This window comes from Cornus florida, unplaced genomic scaffold (genome assembly GCF_030987335.1).
Source record: "Cornus florida cultivar Cherokee Brave unplaced genomic scaffold, ASM3098733v1 CherokeeBrave_3.0.0_Hap2_Chr06, whole genome shotgun sequence".
NCBI classification, from domain to species: domain Eukaryota; kingdom Viridiplantae; phylum Streptophyta; class Magnoliopsida; order Cornales; family Cornaceae; genus Cornus; species Cornus florida.
In genome coordinates this window covers 47,629,888-47,652,805 of record NW_026775576.1, presented here as the reverse complement: position 1 = coordinate 47,652,805, position 22,918 = coordinate 47,629,888, and the positions used below count along the sequence as shown (strand labels likewise).

Sequence of the window (22,918 nt, the reverse complement as noted above, 5' to 3'; positions counted from 1 at the left end):
AATTCATAATTTAATTAAGGATTGGACAATGCACAGTTAGGCAAGGAATTTACCGGTTGCACCTTGAATATTAAACTGTTTACACTAGAGAATTTAGAGGATTGTTCGTATATGATTTAATTAGGATTAAACATATATAAATAGGATTATAAGTAACATTAATTACTTAAATTTAACTGAATTTGTGTTGAATCAAGTTAATTTTCACCTTGTTATTCAACTACGGCAGATACGGACAACTTGGAGGGTGTGAATGCTTATACTTATTTTGCAGATTACATTATTGGAATATTGATTTTGTTTAGGCTCTATAATGAATGCTTATTATTGATATATATGTATCAAATTATAATGATACATATTTTGGATGATGAATGTTGATTATATAGTGTGGTTCAATTAACTACGTAGTTTGGAGGAGTTAAATGCTCAGTAAATTTTTATCAGCTTAAAGGAATTGGTTTAGGATTTCTAAACTTTATATTGTGTGCATAATGTGATCCTAAACTTGATAGGTTATAATAAATGCTTATTCTGGAGTATAGTTGGTTTGCATCTATTACTGTTTTATCGACTATGTTAATTGGAGGATTGTATGTACCGGTATGGGACGGTGACATACTGGGTATGGATTAGTTCAAGCACTAAATCCTACCTAATCTGGAATGAGTTGAATTAACCATAAAAAAGGTTAAGCCTTACTTGAATGGATGTGTATGAACCGGTATGGGACGGTGTCATATTAGGGATGGCTTAGTTCAAAGCACTAAGACCTACCTATATTGGAATGGATTAGTTCAAAACACTAAGTCCTACCCAAATTTGGATTAAGGTATGGATTAACCATAAATGTTAAGTCCATCACCTACTTGTGTCATGTCAATCAAATAAAGTGATGACCTACTATAGTTTCAGGATGAATTTGTGCTACAAATATCAGACCACTATACGGATGGATGATATTTTGTATTAGGAGTACGGACTTTATATATTTATTTTATGTGCCATGGTATGAGCTTGAGTCTCAGGACCATGGTTAGGGCGCGTATATCGCTTGGGATGGATAACTGGACATAGGTATTGTTCCCTGGTAGGTCTAGGTACTCATGCCCACCTTAGGGTGCGTATTTGCATGTTGCCTTCTATTCAGGCTGAGACAAACCTATTGGACTAGCGAGCGTCCTATTAGTGTGCACTATATACATATATGGACTACTCTAGATATGGTTGAGTCTTCCTAGGATGTATCTGCGTATCGAATTACTGTTTGGATTGTAGTAGATCAGGACTTGCATGTGGGCCTGACCCACTCCTTTATTTTTCAGGTGTTCGTCAGTTCCAGGGTTAGAGCTTGGACGTGCAGAGTAGATACAGATATTCATTCCTCCGGCTATGTAGGAATCTTCTCTATGTTAGCTGTAGAATTTATTTCTATGATTTAAACTCCTATTTGAGAATTTTATAAGGGGTCCAATAGATGGATTCCCGAGTTGTAAATTTACAGAGGTTTTGAAGCTTGGATTTTTATAATTATATTTGGAAGATATTTATTTCTAGTTCCTTTCAGCTTTTAAATTTTTATTTCTTAAATCAATTTTGTATTCCGTGTTCGATTTAAAATATTAATTGTTTGATATCCCTCGGGTTCGGGCCTGGGCCTGATCAACCCGTGTCTCGGATCCGAGGGGTATCACACTCTTCCTGTTGAAGAGGGTGGTTTCAATGTCAGAAAGATTAGAGATATTGATTTTGCAGCAAAGGTAATTATGTGCTGGGATTTTATTCAACAAAAAGATAAATTATGGATACAATGGTTGAAGGCAGTATATTTGACCAAGACTAATTTCTGACTTGTTATTCCAAAGATCACTGATTCAGTTGTTTGGAAATATCTGCTGGGGATCCAAGAGATGTTGTTGGACAATGTGAAATTTCAGATTGGGGATGGCACTCAGTTCATGTTGTTGACAGACCCTTGGTGTCAAGGACAGTCTTTATTACAGCAACGGTAGGTCATCGTTCTTACGTGATGGAGGTTGAGAGGGACTTCTACTTAGATTGAGTAGGATGAGATATCGTAGGTAGTATTAGTTACTTCCTAGCATTATTACGTTGTGTATGTTGATGTCTTTACGTGGGAGCATTTATTTTATTTCGCTCTATACTGTATTATTTTCTTTTATTTTATTTGTGCATGGCATTCTTGGCATGCGGTGCGCATATATTGTATCTTGGGTTTGGTTAAGACAAACTTTCTTATATGTGATTCTACATCAAAGAAATTGGAATCTTCCTGCAGATTTCTCTGAGAACATGAAGACTGCTATTCAGCAAACTGATATTCATGCAGGAAGTGATCAAATCAAGTGGAAACATGGGAATTTCTCTCTGAAAGCAGCATGGAATTGTTGCAGAGTTACTGGAAACAGGTGTAAATGGGCTAGATTGTGTTGGAAACATTGCAGGTCTCGGATCAGTTTGTGTGCTATCATCATTTTACATAACAAAAATTTGTCTTTTGTGAATTTGCAGAAAAGAGGACTGCGAGTTACTTCTATTTGCCATAATTGCTATGCTGGGGATGATTCTAATGAACATTTGTTCTATCATTGTGGTTTTGCAGTTGAGATTTGGAGAGAGGTTTTTGATTTGCTGCAGCTACAGGTCCCTCAGTTTTTAAGTCTCAATCACATTGTGGACTGGTTTTTGCAAAACACTATGACAAAGTCTCTTAAATCTAAGATTTTGAATGGGATTTTTCCAGTTACTCTATGGAAGATATGGTCCAGTAGAAATGTTATGCTTCATACAGGGATACAAGAACAGAGCTCACATGCAGTGCAAGCTATTATTTGGGATGTTATCACATATCTCAATATTAGTTTAGCAGACTTATTGATTGTATTTGGTTTGTAATTTTTCATTATGAGGTTTGCTGTTTGCTGAAATTGGAATTTATTTCCTTTTTTAGGCTTTGGAGATTTGTCTCCTAATATAATTGTACTATTTTGAATATTTTTATAAAATCAACCCATTCAGGAAAAAAAAAAGGTAGATCTGGCTCTTGAAGATCGTTATTTACCCAAAGAGAATGGTGGATCTGGTTCTTCAAGCTCTCTTTCTTCAAGTAATCCTTCAATCTCTCTCTCTCAGTCTCTCTTTGCATTTGTATTAGTATTTTGTGGATTAAAATTTCTAAAACCTTCTTTCAGTTTTTATCCATTATATTAATTGCTTTTGTGATTATTGAGAAGCTTGTGGTTTAATTTTATTTCTAATTTGTTTTGGAAAATATTGATGGAGAAATTGCACAGTTTCGGTAATTTGTTCATTAGAACATCCAGAGTCGAAATTGAATGTTCGTCCAGCACTGTCTTCCTTATTCTATTTGGCTCATTCAAGGCTCCAATTCTCTCTCTACAACTCTTCAATCTCAGTTTCCATATATGGGTCTCATCCATTCAGCCGTATTCTTCAAGCTTGTCTTCAATCCAGTTAGTTCTCTGATGATACTCTCTATGTTTGTACAGCTTTCACTACCCATCTGTCACGTCTTCTGTTTTGACTCTTTTATTTTATTGCTTCAAAAAATTCCAATCTGGATTAGCTAAAAAAAATCAATCTGGATTAGCTTTCTCTGGATAAAAATACTACAAATTTAATGGGTATTTTCAATTTGTTTGTTACATATTTTTCCACCAGTCTTTCATTGAATATGGCTGTGATGATCTAAATTCCAATTATGCTAAATGGGTGGTTGTTATTACTTAGTTTTGCATAATTACATCAAGTTTTCCACACTTGCTGCGATGTCTTAATAGAACATAGAACATCGGATCATTCAAAGATTCTTGAGATGACAGCTTAAGGAATTGTAAAACAATGCAGCCACGTGCACTAATGTTGTAAAAAGAAAGGGGGAGATCAATCATATAACATATGTCAAAATGTTAATAACATGCAAAAACATCTAGGGAAGATAACTAACTAGGATTGATGAAAAATGACCTTGTTTCTGTGACAACACAATACATTTATTTTGTTTTTAAAAAGAATCATTTATTAGAAGCTCATAATTCAGTTGGTGACTGAGAATAATTAGATGGTTAGAGTTTATTTCCAGAAAAACAAGTAAAGGCAGACTCTATTTCAACATTACATTCATGAAATCTCTCAGCATGTCAGACCTTAATAAATAAAAGATAGCTAGGCTTCCTATTATAAACATGCTTAAAATACAACATTACAAGATAGGACAGACCAAATGAAGAAAGTAGGAGGAAATATGATCATTGCACATATCTTCACAGGAAACCAATATAATAGTATAAAGGAAGGCAAAAAAGTTTTTCCACCATCATGTTCTCACCGGTTATTCTCCCACGTATGTGCAAAAAACTTGCACATTCAAACACAAAACTGCAAGAGTGTATATGACATACATTAGAAGCCAAAATCAATTTAGTTTAATTGCTGCCAAATGCACTAATTAAGATATTAACTTTCATAAATTTCAAAATTTTCAGTTAAGACACCCATACGCTAGGAGGAAGAAACATTCTAAATGATAGAACTTACAACAAAAGTTTATTTTGACTACTTTTCCAACAAAGTAAAAATTCACATTTTGAAGATTTAGTGGTAAATTAATTTAATATAGCCTCTCTCTCGTTTTTTTTTTTTTTTTTTTTTTTTTTGGCTTTAAAATAAAAGGCAATTGTGGATGTGTAGTTATCTAGTGACCTTAGCACTAATACTAAATATGCTCTCATATCCCCAATGCTATAATATTGGTATAGCAGGTAATGGCTACACCATAAGCGACGGTGGGTTACCGGTAGTACTGTGGTGTCTAATTAAGTAATGTCTCATCCTCTTATGAGTCAAGCTTCTCTAGTGACTTAAATTCTTTTAGGCTGACTCGAGCTGAGTTGAATGCATCATGCATTCTTATCCTACACTAAAACCAATCCTATGTCCCTTATTAATTGTTGTGAAGCTTCTTGAGACCATAACATGAATTATATAACTCGCCTCAAAGCAATTTATTTTATTGTCAAACAAAACAGTGCAATTGTCCTATAGTTCATTCTCATTTCTAGATCAGAATTCTCCATTCCCTTACTTGATACAGTAGAGATCAATGGTTTACTTAAACAAAAAATAATTAAGTAGAAACTTCAACTTCAATGGATGAAAATGACTTTCACTACCTAATTATACTATAGTTTCGAAAGTTAAATGGTTTTCAATATTTCACTTGAACTTCAAAGACAGCTACAACTTAAAAAATATGGTTGTCTGCAATATCTCTTGAAGCACAACACTGTACTCCTGCTTTGGGCGATCCCATGGCTTCATAATCTTTTCAGCTAAAATCTGATTGAGTTAAAAACAATACTAGAAATCTGATGTAGGTTCTTGGAAAATTTGATACTAGAAATCTGATGTAGAAATCTGATACTATAAAGTTTTAAATACTAGAAATCTGATGTAGGTTCTTGGAAAATTTAAAAGAAATCTGATGTAGCACATTAACTTTGTTTTGGTATACCTTTTACTATGTTTAATCTATAATGGTTATTGAAAATTTGTCTAGGCTCATGGAAAATCAAGATGGACACAGATTGGAGTGACATATCGTCTTCATCGTCTAATGATTCAGATGAAGATTTTGATGACCTTGTAGATTGTATGTATTTGAATTTGATGTACGAGCATGAAGATTCCTTTAAATTCAAGGTACCAAAGGGAACTTCAGGGTTAACAGGTCACGAGTATGTTCAGGAATTGTTGAATGACCATGTCGGTCGATGTTTTGATTTATTACGAATGGATAGATAAGTCTTTCTGAAATTATGTCGAATGTTGAGAGAACGTAAATTGCTGGAAGACACACATACAATTTCAATCGAGGAGTCAGTGGTAATGTTTTTGTTCATTAGAGGACATAATATTCGTCATGTAGTGGTAGCTGAACGATTTCAACATTCTGGCGAAACAGTTTCCAGACATTTTAATCTCGTATTGAGAGCAATATGTCGCCTTGGGAAATTCCTCATACGTTCACCACAAAGCAATGATGTGCCTTCTCATATACTTCATAATCCTAAATACTATCCTTGGTTTAAGAATTGCATTGGAGCAATTGATCGAACACATATAAGTGCTTTTGCACCTGCCAGCAAACAAACTCCTTATAGAGGAAGAAAGTCTATAGTGACATAAAATGTCATGTGTGCTTGCTCATTTGATATGCTATTTACTTTCGTTTACGCGGGTTGGGAGGGAACGACAAATGATTCGAGAGTTTTTATTGATGTAATTACTAGAGTTGCTGTACGATTCCTGATACCAGCTGATGGTATTACTATTACTTTTGTCTTTTTAATATTAATAATACCATGCTACCAATCCTAATAAAATTTAAATAATTTTTTGCAAGGAAATACTATGTAGTTGATTCTGGTTACCCATGCACAAAAGGATTTCTGCCTCCATATCGTGGTCAAAGATATCATCTACAAGATTATAGGGGTAATAATCGACAACCGCGTGGTAAAAAGGAATTGTTTAACTATCGGCATTCATCACTTCGCAATGTCATTGAACATTGTTTTGGAGTACTAAAGGCTCGTTTTCCCATTTTAAAGCTTATACCTTGTTATGAATTGGTTAGACAACGACTCATAATAATTGCTTGTTGCATGATTCACAATTTCATTCGTCAAAATATATTAGATGATCGTTTTTTTATGGAGTATGGGGAAGAAGATGTTAATGTCGCTGATGGGGGGAATGGTAACAGTAATAATGTTGATGTACTGAATGCACTTAATTTATCTGATGATGGTGTAGCACAAAAGGGAGCCATCTGACGGATCAAATGTGGGCATCATTCAGAGACAATGCTAGATGAAGTTACTTTTATAATTCTCCAATGTTATGCTTCGATTAGCTATTTGTGTAATTCTATAATATTTTGTCTTGGCTATGTATGACTAATATTAATGTTTGTACAACTAAAAGTGCATATGACACTTAAAGTAATTCATGTAACTCTTTTATTGTATTTAAATTTAGTTAAATTTTAATTAAACTTGATATATTGTATTTGTGTAACTTTTATAAAGTTAAGAATATTCTAAATTGAATTCACCTCCAACACTTATTTAAATATATATATATATATATATATACACACACATTAATAGTTAATATCATAAATTAAAAAAATAAAAGAGTGAGGTACAATAATATTTTTATTTATTTTCTTAGTACCTGAAAACTGTTCTTGAGAACAGTTCTCTGAAACGCAATCCAAGCAAAGCCTAAGTTACCATCCACTTCCTTGTATAATTTGTATTTGTACAGTGTCATCAGACAACTTGCAAAACTGTCTCTCTATCTTTCTACTTATTGAATCAAGTAGAGATGATTTAAAAATAAAATAAAATCATGTAGACATTGATTTAAAAATAACATAAAATAAAAAAATCATGGAGAGATACAATTCCTAAGTCAAAATTAAACCATGTGGTTGATGAAATCAAAACTTCGTCATATTTTTAAACATTTTTTTTTTAACCACCTATCACTACTAAAACTGTTACTCCTACATCCTAAAGTTGCTGTGAATTAAGAACCTATTTTTTATTTTTTTATTTTTTTTCACTGTCACTCCTATATCGCTCTAGTCCCACCTCAGTGTTGTTTTTCCTTCTTTTTTTTTTATTTTTTTATAGGTTTTTTGGCCTTGGGTAAATTCAATGTACATAAAATATGTCATCTTTATTTTTCTTAACTAAATTCTATGACGCAGTTGAAGTTATGAAATCGTTCAAAAAAATAAAAGGTAACTTTGAATTTATAAATTAAAAAATAAATAAATAAATAAAAATCGTACATGTATTTATAACAAAAACCCCTAACAATATAAGAAACCCTAAAAACATTTAAAAGAAAAAAGAAAAAAGAGGGCAACGCAATAAAAAAAAATGCTCAAAATTAAACTCACTCTAAAAATTCTATAAAAATAAGGTAAGAAACCAATTATCAAAAACTACTAAATACAAAAAATAAAAGTAATTCTAACAAAAATTCCGAAATATTTAAAATTGAAAAACACCAGACATAATTGCTGAATCGAGCTAGGCCATTTCTAATCAAACTAGATTTCTTCGAGTGAAAATGGATTCGCCGAAATTGTCCCGAAAAACTGAATCACCTCGTCGTTTGACCTTTCGACGGTCCAAATGAACTCCAAAATCATCATTAATCTCTCCTACGTCATCCTCAATCCCATGCTCATTCAATTACTTCGTTATGAAATTTGAAATTAGTGTATTTTGATAAATTAGCATTAATTTTGGCTTTGTAACCACTCTGCACATAAATTAGAGTTGAGTCCAAAATCATCCTCTCATAGTTCAAGCATGGAGAGCATCTTAAACTTGTGTTTCATACTATAACCCATACCTATCTCAAGTAATTATCAATGAAGGTTATATAACAATAATAATAATTATTTTTTACTTATATCGAAAAAAAAAAAAAAAAAACACAATCACTGTGATTCAATAATTATTTCTGCCACTTTTTATAAGATAATTTTAATTATAATTTTAATTAATTTTCCTTCATCATTCATTTACATTAACTTTGTCACTCAAAATATTAATTCTGTGAAAAATATATAGTGAGAATTCTGCTTACTTTTAATTCTTGTTTTTTTGAGTTTCATCAGTTTTTTTATTTATTTATGTTATTTTATTTTTTTACTTTATAGTATATGTATTGACCTCATAACATACGTACCATTCAAGTCAAGAATGCAGTTCGAAAATGAGAGTTCAAAGACTTACTTCCCAGATCCATGTCACTATATCCCTAAGGCAGCCTCTCCTTCTTACAAATTACTCCTTATAGGTCATTTATATTAATAGTATAGAATGCCTAATCTGAAGAGAATTCTTGTTTAGTCCATATAATTTATTTGTAATTTATTCTAAGTATAAAGTATATATGTAATTATGTATGACACGTTGATAATTTAGTTTTCATTATAAAATAATGCGTTATAATTTTGCTGATTGGAAAGATGAGTGAAAATTACACGAAAATTTATAACTCATTTAGGGATGCCTCGCTTAATGCGTTACTCTATTTGAAACTTTTTAGACTATCCTAATAGGGATTGATCCAAGTCTTTATTGACACACATTTTTTAAACAGAAACTCTTTTATTTATTATTATTATTTTTTAAATATGAAGTTTTTTTTTTTTTGTTTAGGATGAATTATTTTTATGTGTGAGAACTAGAGCAATAGTTGGGACGGGTTAAAGTTATTACTCGAGCCCAATCTGATATATGAAATATTTAACTCAAGCTCAATTCTAACTCTATCTTCAACTCTAACTACTCCATCCGAGCCAAATTCATCATTTTACTTTTAAACTCGAGTTTGTAACTCAGACTTAAATTTTGGATTAATAAGTAGTGTTAATTCGAATTACCTATATGGCCAATTTGATTAAATTACTCTCAAACAAAAAAAAAAAATTAACAACTTATTACAAATTTTAATAAATTACTAACAAATGTTTATAAAATTAATTCTCTAAATGTTAGTATACAAATAAATTAAGATTTAAGAAAGGAAGTTGAAATGAAAAACTTGATCATAATTTGAATAATATATATAATGCATTTAAAATTATATATATATATATATATATATAGAAATAATATTAGAATTCGAATTCAGGTTTGATCAGATTGCTAGCACTTTAATTCAAGTCTAATCCTAATTAGATTCGAATTGAGATTTTTTAACCCATACTTAACCATAATTATAAAAATAATTATCTAAACTCGAAAAAAAAAAAAAGACTAAACTCGGATTGCCCAACCTAAATTGCATAGGAAATAGCGATACACAATTACTAGAAGGCTCTTCCTTATTGGTTGCGAACGCAATAGCTCTTACACCAGCTTTGTATCACTCTCCATAGCACTCCTACTGAGAACCAAACAGTGAAATAGGAAACATCTAACACAACATGTGATTAAACTTGAGAACATATACAGAACATGGTCATAAATATATATGTCTTGGCATTCTAGATGTTTTTGTCATTTCTTTAGCATTGATTTGTGGTTTATGTAGCAATTTTGGGAATATATCTCACAAAAATTTCCTTGTATGAAAAATTAAGGCAAGTAGATTTATCATAATTACATATACTTTATTATTTGAAATTTTATACTAGTCTCTCCTTTATTTTTGTAACAAATTTTTCATTTTTTAACCGTTAACAACTTAACACAAGTTAATTTAAAATTTTCAAAATATTAATTTTATTCTTTTAATACTTATTATATTTTAATTCTAATTCTTCTTTTAAAAAACAGGATAATAAATTAAGAACAAAATAGTAAAATGATAAGTTCTTTTTTCTTTCTTTCTTTTTTCAAAAATTACCGACGTGTAATATATGATTACCATAGAAACAGGCAATAATTTCCATGAAGAAGAAAGTGAAATTTAGTGTCTTATTATTAATTAATTACCAGATATAAATTATAATAAAATCCAAAATCCAAAATCCACGTGTAACAATGCATGATAAGCTTAAAAAGCTAACACCAGATAAAAACAAAAAACACGAAAAAAATCAAACTGATAAGTTTGTACAGATATATATATATATATATATATATACACACACATATTATAGAGAGAGAAAATAAAAAAGTTGTAGTGAGAGAGAGGAGGGGACTGTTAAGAAAATTGACACTATCTTTTTTATCAAAAATTGAACCGCAAAGCAATAATGATGGGTGATACATATTGCCCAGATTGTAAGAGAAACACCGAGGTGGTGTGTGACCACTCGGCCGGAGACACTGTGTGTTCGGAGTGTGGGTTGGTCCTGGAGGCCCACTCCATCGACGAGACGTCGGAGTGGAGGACCTTCGCGAATGAGTCCGGTGACAACGACCCGGTCCGAGTTGGTGGGCCCACCAATCCGCTGCTCGCCGACGGTGGTCTTTCGACCGTGATCTCGAAGCCCAATGGGGCCACCGGTGACTTCTTGTCGTCGTCGTTGGGACGATGGCAGAACCGGGGGTCTAGCGCCGATAGGTCCCTTGTAAATGCCTTCAAGGCCATCGCCACCATGTCCGACAGGTATGATTTTCTCTCTCTAATGGTGAATTTCTCTCTCTAAAATTAGAGATTTTGAATTTCCGGAATTGGGTCTCTTTCTGTGTGTATGTGATTACGAAAATTTTTGTGTTTCTAAAGCTGTATCTCTCTTTTCAATTTTTTTTTTTTTTGTTATTTTATGGGTTGGGTTGTTTTTTTCTCAGGATTGAATTTTGATTCTCTGTCGATTTTTATGTTTGGTTGCTGAGAAAATTGGAGGAAAATTAAAAAGGAAGTAAAAATTAGTAACATGTTTCGTCAAACTTTATTTGGTTGCTGAGCATTATCTAATGAACTGTTTGTGTATTCTAGATTGACTTTTTATGTGTCAACATCAACTGTTTGAAGAAAATGTATGAAACAAATTGTTTTTTCTTTATTTTCTGTTTTTTTCAACAGAAAAAGAAATTCTGGGGAATTTATTTTCTGACTAAGAAAATGAAAATGAGTCTTTGGCGTGAAGTTATATATATACATGTGTGTATATTTTCCTGAAGTTAATTAATGATTCAAAATAATTTTTTTACGATACTTTGCATATCTGTTGAGACTAACTGCAGCCCTAAAAGGGAAAACTTTCCTAAACAAGAAATTTTTTTCAGGAAGTGGGAACTGCATTGAATTTAAACAAATGGGGAAATAAATTGGACCTAAAAAAGGGTTAATTTTTGGTGTTCTAGTTTCTAAGAATTGCTTTTACAAAAGAAACTGATTCAAATATAACTGATGGAATTATGGTTATTTCAGGTTGGGTCTTGTTGCAACCATCAAGGTATGTTATTACTTGCTACTCATTTCAGTTGAATAGTAGCAATGCTAAAAATGTGCTTCTTGGTAGTCTGTATGTTTGTGTATTCACAAGTATTGAAATATCATTCGGGCATTTTCCATTGTTTAGCTTACTTTGTGATTATACACACCCATATTGTTTTATAGAATATTTATTATACATTGCCATGGTGATATCATGTCTTCTTCTTGTTTTTTTGTTTTTGTTTTTGTTTTTTTTTTTTTGTGGGTTATGGGTGTAAATATTTTATGTATTGATATGAACTGTGTGCTGAAATTTATAAAATAATCAAGTGGACAGAGAGAGAGAATTATTGTAACTCGTAAACATGGGAAGAATGGTTAAATCAAAAGTTGGGTTTTCTGCAAGCTCTATATGAAACTATAAAGACATGCTGTATAAAAGCTTCCAAAATTTCTCAAAATGGATATATAGCATCTCTTGTCAATTTTGTAACGGATGTTTGAAAGTAACGTACACAGAATTAGTTTTGTAATATTTTCGGTATAATCATTTCTACGTATTGATAGAGTTAGGAATCCTTGAAGCCAAAAGGGTCGTTCAAGGAAAGCCAACTTGTTCCTGCAGGTCCATTGTGCAGAAGAGGAGAATTAGTTTTTTTTTTTTTTTTTTTTTAAATTCATGACGTGAAAGCAATTTTTAATTTTGACTCTTGTGTACATTTTAATATTCAATATATAGTGATAAAGGACTCATAGTCATCTTTGCCAACAGAATGCTTCAACATGGTATAATATTAAACTAATCATGTACCTGTAGCACTATTGGGCCTGTTTGGTTCAATTTTCTTAGAACACTTTTCTGTTTTCTGAGAACTGAATATCAGAAAACTTAGGAAAAAAAAAAAAGAAAAGAAAAGTCTATTTGGTTGACAGTTTCTGAAAACTGTTTTCTAAAAACACACTTAAAAAAAGTTCTGTTTTCAGTTATCAAAAAATAATAATAATAATAAATCAATAAATAAATTAGCAGGTGAATAAACATGACTAACTAAACTTTAAAATAAAAATAAACTCGACCAAATTACAATTCATATTTTGATGTGGAAATTGCCAACACGATGGCATTAAATCCTAACAGTATCAATGGTGGTCCATATGATAACATATTCTTTTGGCTTGAGGATGTTATATGGTAGGCTTCTCACAACAAATGATAAATACATCCAAATGGATATTTCAAGATGCAACATGATTGCAAAATATAACTCCTGATTCTAGCTTAAAAGGTTAAATGCAAGGCATAAATGTCGAGGATTTGAATCTATTCACAAATATTTTCTAAAAAAGTGGGGGGAAAATACAAGAGAATTTATAATTCATCTTATAATAACATTAATTGTTGAAAACTGTGTTATGCCGTACATTGAGACCAGAGCAAACCCTTTTATGTCACTGTCTGTATTGACTTTCTTGTTGCTAGTTCGAGTCTTAACAATTTAGGATTTTTTTTTTTTTTTCAAAAAAATATAAATATGCTCATATTCATTCATCAATCTGTCAAGGATTTGAATTCTAAGTAAGCATTAGAAGCATAAGCTTTCATGTTATAAATAAAAACAATTTAAGAATGACCACTTTGGTAGCTAAAGACTACTTCAGGATGAGAGATGTGGAATTAAAAAAAAAACGATACACTACTTAGCGAAAATAGAAAAAAGGATAGTTATAAGGTGAGTCGTAAGACATGAAGGTTGTGTTATGGGAGCTTAAACTGTGTGGTGCAGGAGCTTGGGTTTACTTGAGGATGTGCCTTGACATTGTTTTTCTTTTTCCTCTTTGTACCTTTTTGTTTTTTCCCGAAATTTATTGGTGTATCTATATGCATGAGCCTTCAAATATTTTTAAACCAATATTTACAAGGAAAACTTTAAACTCAAGAAAAAACTGTTCATAGATCACCATGATTTTGTTGAGGGGTATATAAATGTAGACTACCAAGAGCTGTAGCCTAGTGGTACATCCATACCTTCCTAAGTACAAGGTTGAGGATTTAATCCCCATAGGGGCAAAGTGGGTGTGTGAGTTTCAAATAGGAAAAATATACATATATTATTTTTTGAATAATCTGCATGTATTGAAAACGGGTCTAACATAAGAATAAGGCCGATATACTTGTGAAAATATAAATAAAAAGGAAGAGAATTCTGTGCTAATCCTATCCCCTATCCAGTTATTTTAAAATATTCCATTTCTCAATGAGGATTGTTTTCCACACCTTGAACTGGCTCTCTTGGTTTCAATGTCTTTTCATGTTAATGATACATTACACTTGATTTTGATATGTATTGGTTAGGATCCTCATAGTTGACTAGCTGAATTGAATTTGAATGATGGCAGTAGGTTGTTGAATTTAATCATGGTAATTTACGTGATGTACAAATTCGTAAAGAAACAACTGGCGGTTTCTTTTATGGAACTTGACTCAGAGAAATGTCTACATCACTGCCAAGCTTTTGCTCGAGTGTTGTATCCTCCACCTCTTGAAGAGAAGGTTGAGGATTAAAGTCCCAAAAGGGACAAATTGGGTATGACTAGATTAGCAACTAACCAAGGGAGAAAATGGTAAATAAGCATAACAGTACTTGTTTGGAATAGCCTTAATGGACGTGAATTATTTCTTTATGAGGTTCAGCAGTAAACATGGACATTTTTAGGTTTGTAGATTTCCTTGAGCGATGATCTTATCCTTTTGAATTTTATTGTTCCATCAACATCTCATGTATACCTGTTTGAAGGAAATGGATATGAGAATCAAAGTTAAATTCAGAGTTTGACTGGGGAGGTAAGGAATAATGGAACATATTAATTTGTAGACTTAAGATTCATTTGGAGAAGAAAAAACTTGAACAGAAGCTATTGTTGCTGGCGTAGTTGTATTTTCAGTACATGTTATAATAGGCCTGTAATATGCATGAACATTTTGAGAGGATTGTGTTTCTAGATTTCCCTAGCTGTGATCTTACTCCTTTGAACTTAACTCTTTTTCATGGCATTTGTTGTAGACCCTAAATGGAAATGAGTATGCAAAATGAAATTAATTTATTAAATTTTGGTAGCTAAATGTATGACTTGAAAGGTGGGATTTTCGTAGATATATGTCCTTTTGACTTGGGACTCATCTGGAAAAGGAAGGACGTCAATGGCAACTGTTGTTGCCTGTATAGTTATTAGTGTCTTATGAGTTATGATACATGTCAATAGGCATACTTCACATGTGTTTTAGAGGTGAATCAATGATTCAATACCTATTGTCAATCTTTAAATGTATCTTGTAATGCACTATATGATACACAGATCCATGATGAGATGGTATTTGATGATTTTTTCGCATGTAATAAATTTTTCCTTGAAGAATATCATCACACTTCACCATAATTACATTAAGATCAAAGAAAATATTTTAGTTTATCTTTCTTTGGGCTCCTTCAAAAAATTCACACATTAAAATATTTAGAACCTAATTCCATTTGTTTTTGCCCTCTACATGAGGGGGATCCTCAGCTTCTTGTACATAATGTATAGTTTGTCTTTTTACTTCTGAGTTAGAACATGGCATCTGAATAATATGGTGACTTGTCTGTATAGGAACAAGAAGATGTTAATTGCAGAAATTTTCAACAATATTTTACATTATTTTTTCCCCCTTTCAGTTGATGCATATATAATGTTTTGATTTTATCCTATTGTAGAAATTTATCCACACTTTGTCAATTAATATAGTGGCATACATTGTCATGTTTCACAAATGTGCCTTACCAATACCCTAATTTATTATACTAGATCTCAAGATATGAATGTTTTATAGTTACCTGTTCATGTGACTGTAGATTACTCCTGAATTCTGAATATCTCTTGACTCTTGTTAAATGTTTTTTCCTGTTACATTATTTTTCTAAATTTATTTTGTAAATCAAATCTTTCTTATGATATGTGAGACAATGTGATAGATAATGCAGAAAAAATAGTGTTTAATATGCGATTGATACCCATTTTGACAACTATGGTTGCTGGTGTTTTGAGGGACAATAATGAACTTATATAATTTGTTTCATTTCGTATGAAGACAAAACCTAGTACTTGTACAGTTGTTGTATTATAATTGTACAATATATAAGATAATGAGAACGATGAACTGGTATTCCTATCCATCTTCAGGCTTTCATAAATTATATGAACTTTTTGAAAAGGATGATGTGGCATTAGAGGATGAGAAAAATGAGATAACCTTGGGTCAGTAAGAAATATGTGCTTGCTGAATTTGAACTGAATATGTTTGGTCAACTTATTGAAGACTGGATTACTAGCATAGCACTTAAAAAAGCACACTTACCTCACAATGAAAAGTTTAAGCCTAAGTTTGGTAAGAGGGAAGGAAGGAGCAGGGAGGGATGAGAGGACATGGAGAAAGCTTCTATTGTTTGGTAGAAGAGAGAAGGATTAGAGGAGGGATGAGGCATTCCCCCGGATCCAACATTTTGCTTCCATTCAAAGTGGGTGGACGAGGAGCGAGAGAGAGAATGAAATTCGTTAATTAGAATTGAGAATTTGAGACCAAGTATCTAACCTCATTTAAATGTAAATTTATATATTCAAGGGTCTATTAGAGCCGACCTCAAGTAGTTGGAAAAAGGCTTCTGGAGTTGAGTAGTTAATTGTCTATTATTTGTCTCTTTCCTTCCCTTCCACCCAAGCAAACAAAAGGAGGAATAGACACTCTACCTTCTCTAAGGATGCCTTACCAATCCCTCCTACTAAACAAAGCACGAGTGTGTAAACCGTAACCCTTGAGTTTGCAAGAAGACACCAAAAACAACAAACTCTATGGGGTAAGTTTCCGAGGTGACACTCTTAAACTAGAACAAGATCTAGTATCTTCTATTATCTTGTTAGAAAGAGTCCCTTGAAATGCACAAGGCAAAGTTATGTGATAATAATTAGTATCATTACTGGCTCTATCATTATTAGAATAGCTGTCGAGTCGAGTGATGTAATATTTAACACACTAAGGTAAGAAGCCAGGCTATATCACTCGAGAATCAACCAATCGGATTATTTAAATGCTTCTACCCTACTTTTTCCACTTCTCTCTTTCCAACAGTCCCTCCACCACCCCCATTAGACTCAAAACAACTTTTAGAACTACACATCTAACCTCAAAAAACAGAAGATATATTTTTTTAATAAGTAATATTTCATTGAAAAGTGCTAAGAAAGGGGAGCGCACCCCAAATACAACTTCACAAGAAACAAAACCTACTATAAGTGTATCCACAAAAGACAAGATATCCGCCGATTTACGATTCCACCCATGAACCCCAAAAGAATAAAGAACTAAAAACAGAGAATTTTAACCATCCCAATACTCTGAAATTGTCATACAGTCATAAAGGGGTAAGTGTATGAAACTCTCATACTGTCACAAAATCATGTAAATACCAAACTCATTTTAAGTGAAAAATCCAAATTATTATTATTCTTAAACTTCTTTATATATTTAATAAATAATGTACTGTATGTACATTTAGACTCATAAACGTAGTGAAAACTGAAAACTTTAAATTAGTAGGTTTGAACTACACATGGCTGCTTAAAATGCAATGTATTATTAAAACTCATATTAAATCACCTTTAAAGCATCAACAAAATCAAGGCCATGGTGTGTGAAGTCGAAAAAAATTCACAATCATGGTTTCCGATATCGTTATGTAACGCCATCAAGAGCCACGTTCGTTACACTATGGCCGCTTAAGCATATGTGGTCGCGTCCACATTTTAAAACCTTGACTGTAGCTGCAGAAATAAATCATATGTCAGATATTCCAATCCAGTTGCTTGATCGCAAAGAAAGGTAAAAACGATTACACTAACGCAATAAAGATTACAGTTATGAGAAATTATGTTAAAACTTTGGTGGCATATTGGCAACCATAGATGCTGCTGTATTGAAGTTTTTGGTTAATCATGTATGGAGAGCAAACTACAACTATAAATAAGGATTGAAGTTTTTGGCAGTAAGGAGGCTAGGCATCACTGAATGTAACCAAGTGGGGAACAAATGATTATCATAAGTGATTGTCCTGTGGGATGGTCATTGTGAAGAAAGTTAAAATGCTTATTTGATAAAACTTGGTCGGTAACAGTGACCAACATCAAATGTTTATATATTTGTGACAATGACAGACTCATATCTAAGCAAATCTATATAAGATGATTTTCCAAATATCATAATTTACAGGGTCGAATTGATGTTGTAGAGGATTAAAATTATGTACCTCAAATGATTGCCGTCTCTAAGTTATGCAGAACCATTCTATTCCCAACAATCTTCTTTGATCTAGCCCTTTAATCCGAGTGTTATTACTACACAATCCTAGTTGACAATACAAATTCAAGATGCAGGCAGATTCTATTCTTAATTGGTTCTCGGTTATTATTATTATTTTTTTGGACAAGTTGGTTCTCAGTTATTGTTTTGCTGGTAGATTTTGTAAACGGTTTAACTATCTTTAATAAATCATTCTATGAAATTGTGGATCTAGTTTTAATGTCTGAGACTTCTTCCACTGACATTTCCATCTGGACATCAGATCTCATACTGAAAGAGTGCGATATTGGGTTCAACTTCTAGCTTTCATTTTAGTTTGCCACTTTGTTCCAACTCTGTTCCACCAACTTGGAGTATGAGATAAATTTGTTGGTCAGCTACAAGTTCTTTCAAGCTCGTCATCAATGAATAATGACTCAAAAGGGACTTAGTACCTAGCGAAAGAGGGAGATGGAAAACTATCAAATACAGACTTTTACACTAAATTTTGTTTTTCCAAATACTTGCATCTTGTAGTTTTCTTCTTCTAGATTTCCTAGAGATGTTCGTCTAGCTAGGTGTGCCTAACAATTTAAGAAAAATTCCAACACTTTATAACCAAGTATGAATATACCTCTTTTCTTCAGTCGGTCAATCTTGCATTAGAAACTACCACCTAAGGTTGTAGCCTAGTGGTATCTCATCTACCTCCCAAAGGGGCTGGCGAGGGTTCAGAGTCCCCAGGAGGGACAAATGGGGGTGTGAGTTTCTTAAAAAAAAAAAATCTTGCATTAGAAATTGAAAAGGATCGCCATTAATAGAATACCAGTAAAGGGCTAGCCCGGTGCACAAGACTCCTGCCAGTTTGGGGTAGGGTAATGGGGACTGGGGAGGGTCAAACGTACACAACCTTACCTCCGCATGCGGAGAGGCTATTTGAAAGGCAGCCTATTTTGTAACCAGGGCGGCACTGCCTGACTGAAAGCCACCTATTTTTTAACATCCTCTGCATTTATATTTGGATTGCATTCTGAGCTGATGAAATTTTAGTATTTTTTTTTCTTTCATGCGACTGTTTAGTATTAATGATGAGTTGAAGTTTCTACTTCATTTTGTGGTTTCTGTGTGTTCATTTTTGAATTGAAGAATTGGGTTAGTAGTTTCTTTGTAAAATGCTTTGCACTCTTCACCAAAATACTAGTGCTGCAGATTCAGACGGATGCTTACTACTTGGTTGTTTTTGCTTGATGGAAATTCTTTATTGTTGGTTCCTTTTATCATAAACTTCTCTTAAAAAGCATAATGATCAAACTTACATACTTGTCTTCTTACACGTACATTGAGTGATTACTCAACTGATGGTTACATTATTATTAATAAAAAAGGGCTTGTCTTAAGAGCACCCATCCACTGATGTACATGTAATTTTGATTTTTAAGGATCGAGCAAATGAGATATATAAAAAGGTTGAAGATCAAAAACCTCTTAGAGGACGAAATCAGGAAGCAATTTTGGCTGCTTGCCTCTATATTGCTTGTCGACAAGAGGACAAACCCCGCACTGTAAAAGGTATCGTGCACATTATATAATATTACTTATTTTGAAAAAAAAAAAAACGAAGTAGAAAAGAAAACTATACAATTTGTTTCTCTGTGATCTATTATTCTCTTTTGTGTGTTTTGATTCCCTAAACATTTGGATCTCAACTAGAAATATGCTCCATTGCCAATGGAGCCACAAAAAAGGAGATCGGCCGTGCAAAAGAGTTCATTGTGAAGCAACTGGAAGTGGAGATGGGTCAGTCCATGGAAATGGGAACTATTCATGCTGGGGACTTCTTGGTGAGTTTATCAATAATTATATAATTTCTGTCTCTGTTGTATGTGTTTATTGTTGAGTGTTTCTTTCTGGATATTCGTGTGTTTCAATTGACGTTATTTCATCATAAATTTGTAGAGACGCTTTTGTTCCCATCTGGGCATGACAAATCAAGCAGTTAAGGCAGCCCAAGAAGCTGTGCAAAAATCTGAAGAGCTTGATATAAGGTGGTTCTGGTTTCTCTTGCACTTATTTATTTCAGAAGAGATTTTAGTCTGTTCTTTCGTGTTTAATTTAAATTTTTAACATTTGTGAAAAGATGAGAGGAAATTTTTGTGCTGAATAGTTTCCACAATTTCTCAGAGAATAAGATGGTTATCATCAGTTCTGTCAATTTCTGTTGTATTGCATGCTACTTTATTAGCATGCACCCGTTTAGTACCAGGCCACCTTGTCATAGTTTTTAATTATTTACACAACAATAAATGAGAAGGTAGCTTCCATGAACGGATCTGGCTATACTTTGTTTTGCAAATTAGAACTTTGACTAAAGAGAATGCAGGGGACCTAGTAATTAATAATGGAGGGAAAGAATAAGATATACCTTAGAAAATAATATGAAATCAATTGTTATATATCTTGAAGTTGAGTGCATCTTTTTGGATTGAGTGAATGAGCTCATCTTTTTTGAAATAAAGTACTACAATTTTATGGTTTTTAATATTATTACGTAAAGAAGGGAGCTGAAAATTGTGCATATTCTGTACTATATCTGATGAGTTATCCGTTTTGTCTTCTTTTTTTTCCCTGATGCTTCTTTCAGGAGAAGCCCAATTTCCGTGGCAGCAGCTGTTATATACATTGTAACTCAATTGTCTGATGACAAAAAGCTTCTCAAAGGTTAGAAAAATGTCGCCATATGTAATTACTATCTTTATGGAGATAATTCTAAAGCCGTATGCGTGCAGATATTTCGCTTGCTACCGGAGTCGCTGAAGGGACAATAAGGAACTCTTATAAGGATCTCCACCCTTATGCTTCAAGGCTGATACCGAGCTGGTATGCTAAGGAAGAAGACCTCAGGAACCTCTGCAGCCCTTGAAATTCTGGTCGTGGCGGCTACTATTGCAGCCTTTAGATTTTTGTTGCTGCTTCTGTTACTTAAAGACGCTAAAGAACTATTGCTCCTTTTTCTTTCATGTTTCTCAATGCACTTCCTTACAAGTAAATATGTCAGCTTATAACTTAAACTAATCTGCTTCTGAGTCATATCTGTAGTGTCATTCGGGACTAGCTGCAGGCATTAACAGCATCTTTGTATACACTGCCAAGGCTAAATACTGATGTTATAAGTTGTTATTAATGTCTTAAGAGAGTTCCCTTTGTAGCACAAGTTTAATCTTGTGGTCATTCAGTACTTGGCAAGCATTAGACAGCATCTCTCATGTACAATGGCAAGGCTGACATTGATGTTACAAAGTTCTTATATGTATGTGTGTGTGTGTGTGTGTGTGTGTCTGTGTATTGTCGCACCTTTTTAATTCAAGTCGCCATTCTTTATACAACTTTTAAAATAATAATACAGAAAATAAAAAAATGAGAGCATACAATTCAAGTCGCACCTTTTTAATTCAAGTCGCCATTCTTTATACAACTGAAGAAAGAGAAATGAGTTCTAACATCATGTACTCTAATAGGGCCTCCAAAAGAAATTAGTAAGTCACTTAAGCTGTCCTGTACTCTTGTGGATTCAAATACGAACTCGATAAGAAAAAGGCTTCAAAACACTTTGCGGACCAATAACCCACCAGCAATGAACTAGTACAAATGCTATGAATAACCAATGCCAGATTCTGATAGTGAGATGCAAAAAAAATGTGTTGTGTGCATACAAACATGTTGATCTACATATATTCTAGTGCACATCGAATGGTATCATTATCAGTAAAAGATAGGATCAGCAAAATTTAATCATCATAGACCGTCGAAAGATAAAATTGATGCAACTTCAAGGGTGCTAAGCCTGCATATGAAGAGTAACAATTCCATTATATAGAGGCGTACATCGATGCATATCTGTTTCCGCATCAATGTTCAATCTGCCTCAACCTCTTAAGCTTAAGCCCATTCCAGCCCCTGCCTTTGAAGCAAAACTCAGGGTCGTTCTTTGACTTACTACCCACGAGGAAAGCAGCAAGACCTCTAAACAGGGAATATAGTGCTTGTGCGAAGAGGAAGAGATTTTGAAGGAAAATGCTCGTTCATTTCCCCGACTGTCACTTCACCCGCTCTCGTTCGGTAGTGCTTTCTTCACGATAGGATCAGCTCAAAAGGAAAGGTAGGTCCTTTCAACTAGTGTCTGAGAAAGGGCTAGCTAAAGGATGAAAATCAAGGCTCAGAGGAAGAAAGTCAGCTTTATTGGCAGAGGTGCTAGCGCTGGTTGATTAGGGTGGTTTGCTGCTTCTATCCTTGGACTGTTTGCCAGACCTGGAGATAAGAACGAATGAAGAACCTACTTTTCAATGCAAAAAAGAGCGATTTTCATTGAATGAAGATTTGCTAAATAGATCGTAGGGATCACAGGAGAACTATCTAATGAACCCGAAGCGCAGGGAAGGGGGACAACCCCAGGAAGACGACTAACACAAACAAGACGACTCTAAACAAGTCAAGCACAAAAAGAGAGAGTTGAGATTCTACAAAGAAAGATCAGGGATTTCATTGCCGGAGATCACCATGCACTTCCAAGGACTTAAGATGAAAAGGGAAGAC

At 33.2% G+C, this 22,918-nt stretch overlaps 1 protein-coding gene and 1 long non-coding RNA gene across 2 annotated transcripts; both read left to right on the top strand.

The window, feature by feature from the left end:
• The first annotated feature begins 2,270 nt into the window (after positions 1–2,270).
• LOC132314853 (uncharacterized) lies at positions 2,271–6,316 on the top strand. Its single transcript, XR_009483525.1, has 3 exons — positions 2,271–2,465; positions 2,624–3,127; positions 5,600–6,316. It is a non-coding gene; the product is annotated as an uncharacterized LOC132314853 (long non-coding RNA).
• Positions 6,317–10,729: 4,413 nt separating this feature from the next.
• LOC132311441 (transcription initiation factor IIB-like) lies at positions 10,730–21,539 on the top strand. The gene is made up of 7 exons (XM_059809345.1): positions 10,730–11,193; positions 11,959–11,983; positions 19,768–19,897; positions 20,039–20,169; positions 20,285–20,373; positions 20,970–21,046; positions 21,115–21,539. The coding sequence occupies exons 1-7, from the start codon at positions 10,838–10,840 to the stop codon at positions 21,246–21,248; spliced, it is 942 nt and encodes a 313-aa protein (XP_059665328.1). The 5' UTR covers positions 10,730–10,837; the 3' UTR covers positions 21,249–21,539.
• The last annotated feature ends 1,379 nt before the right edge of the window (positions 21,540–22,918 follow it).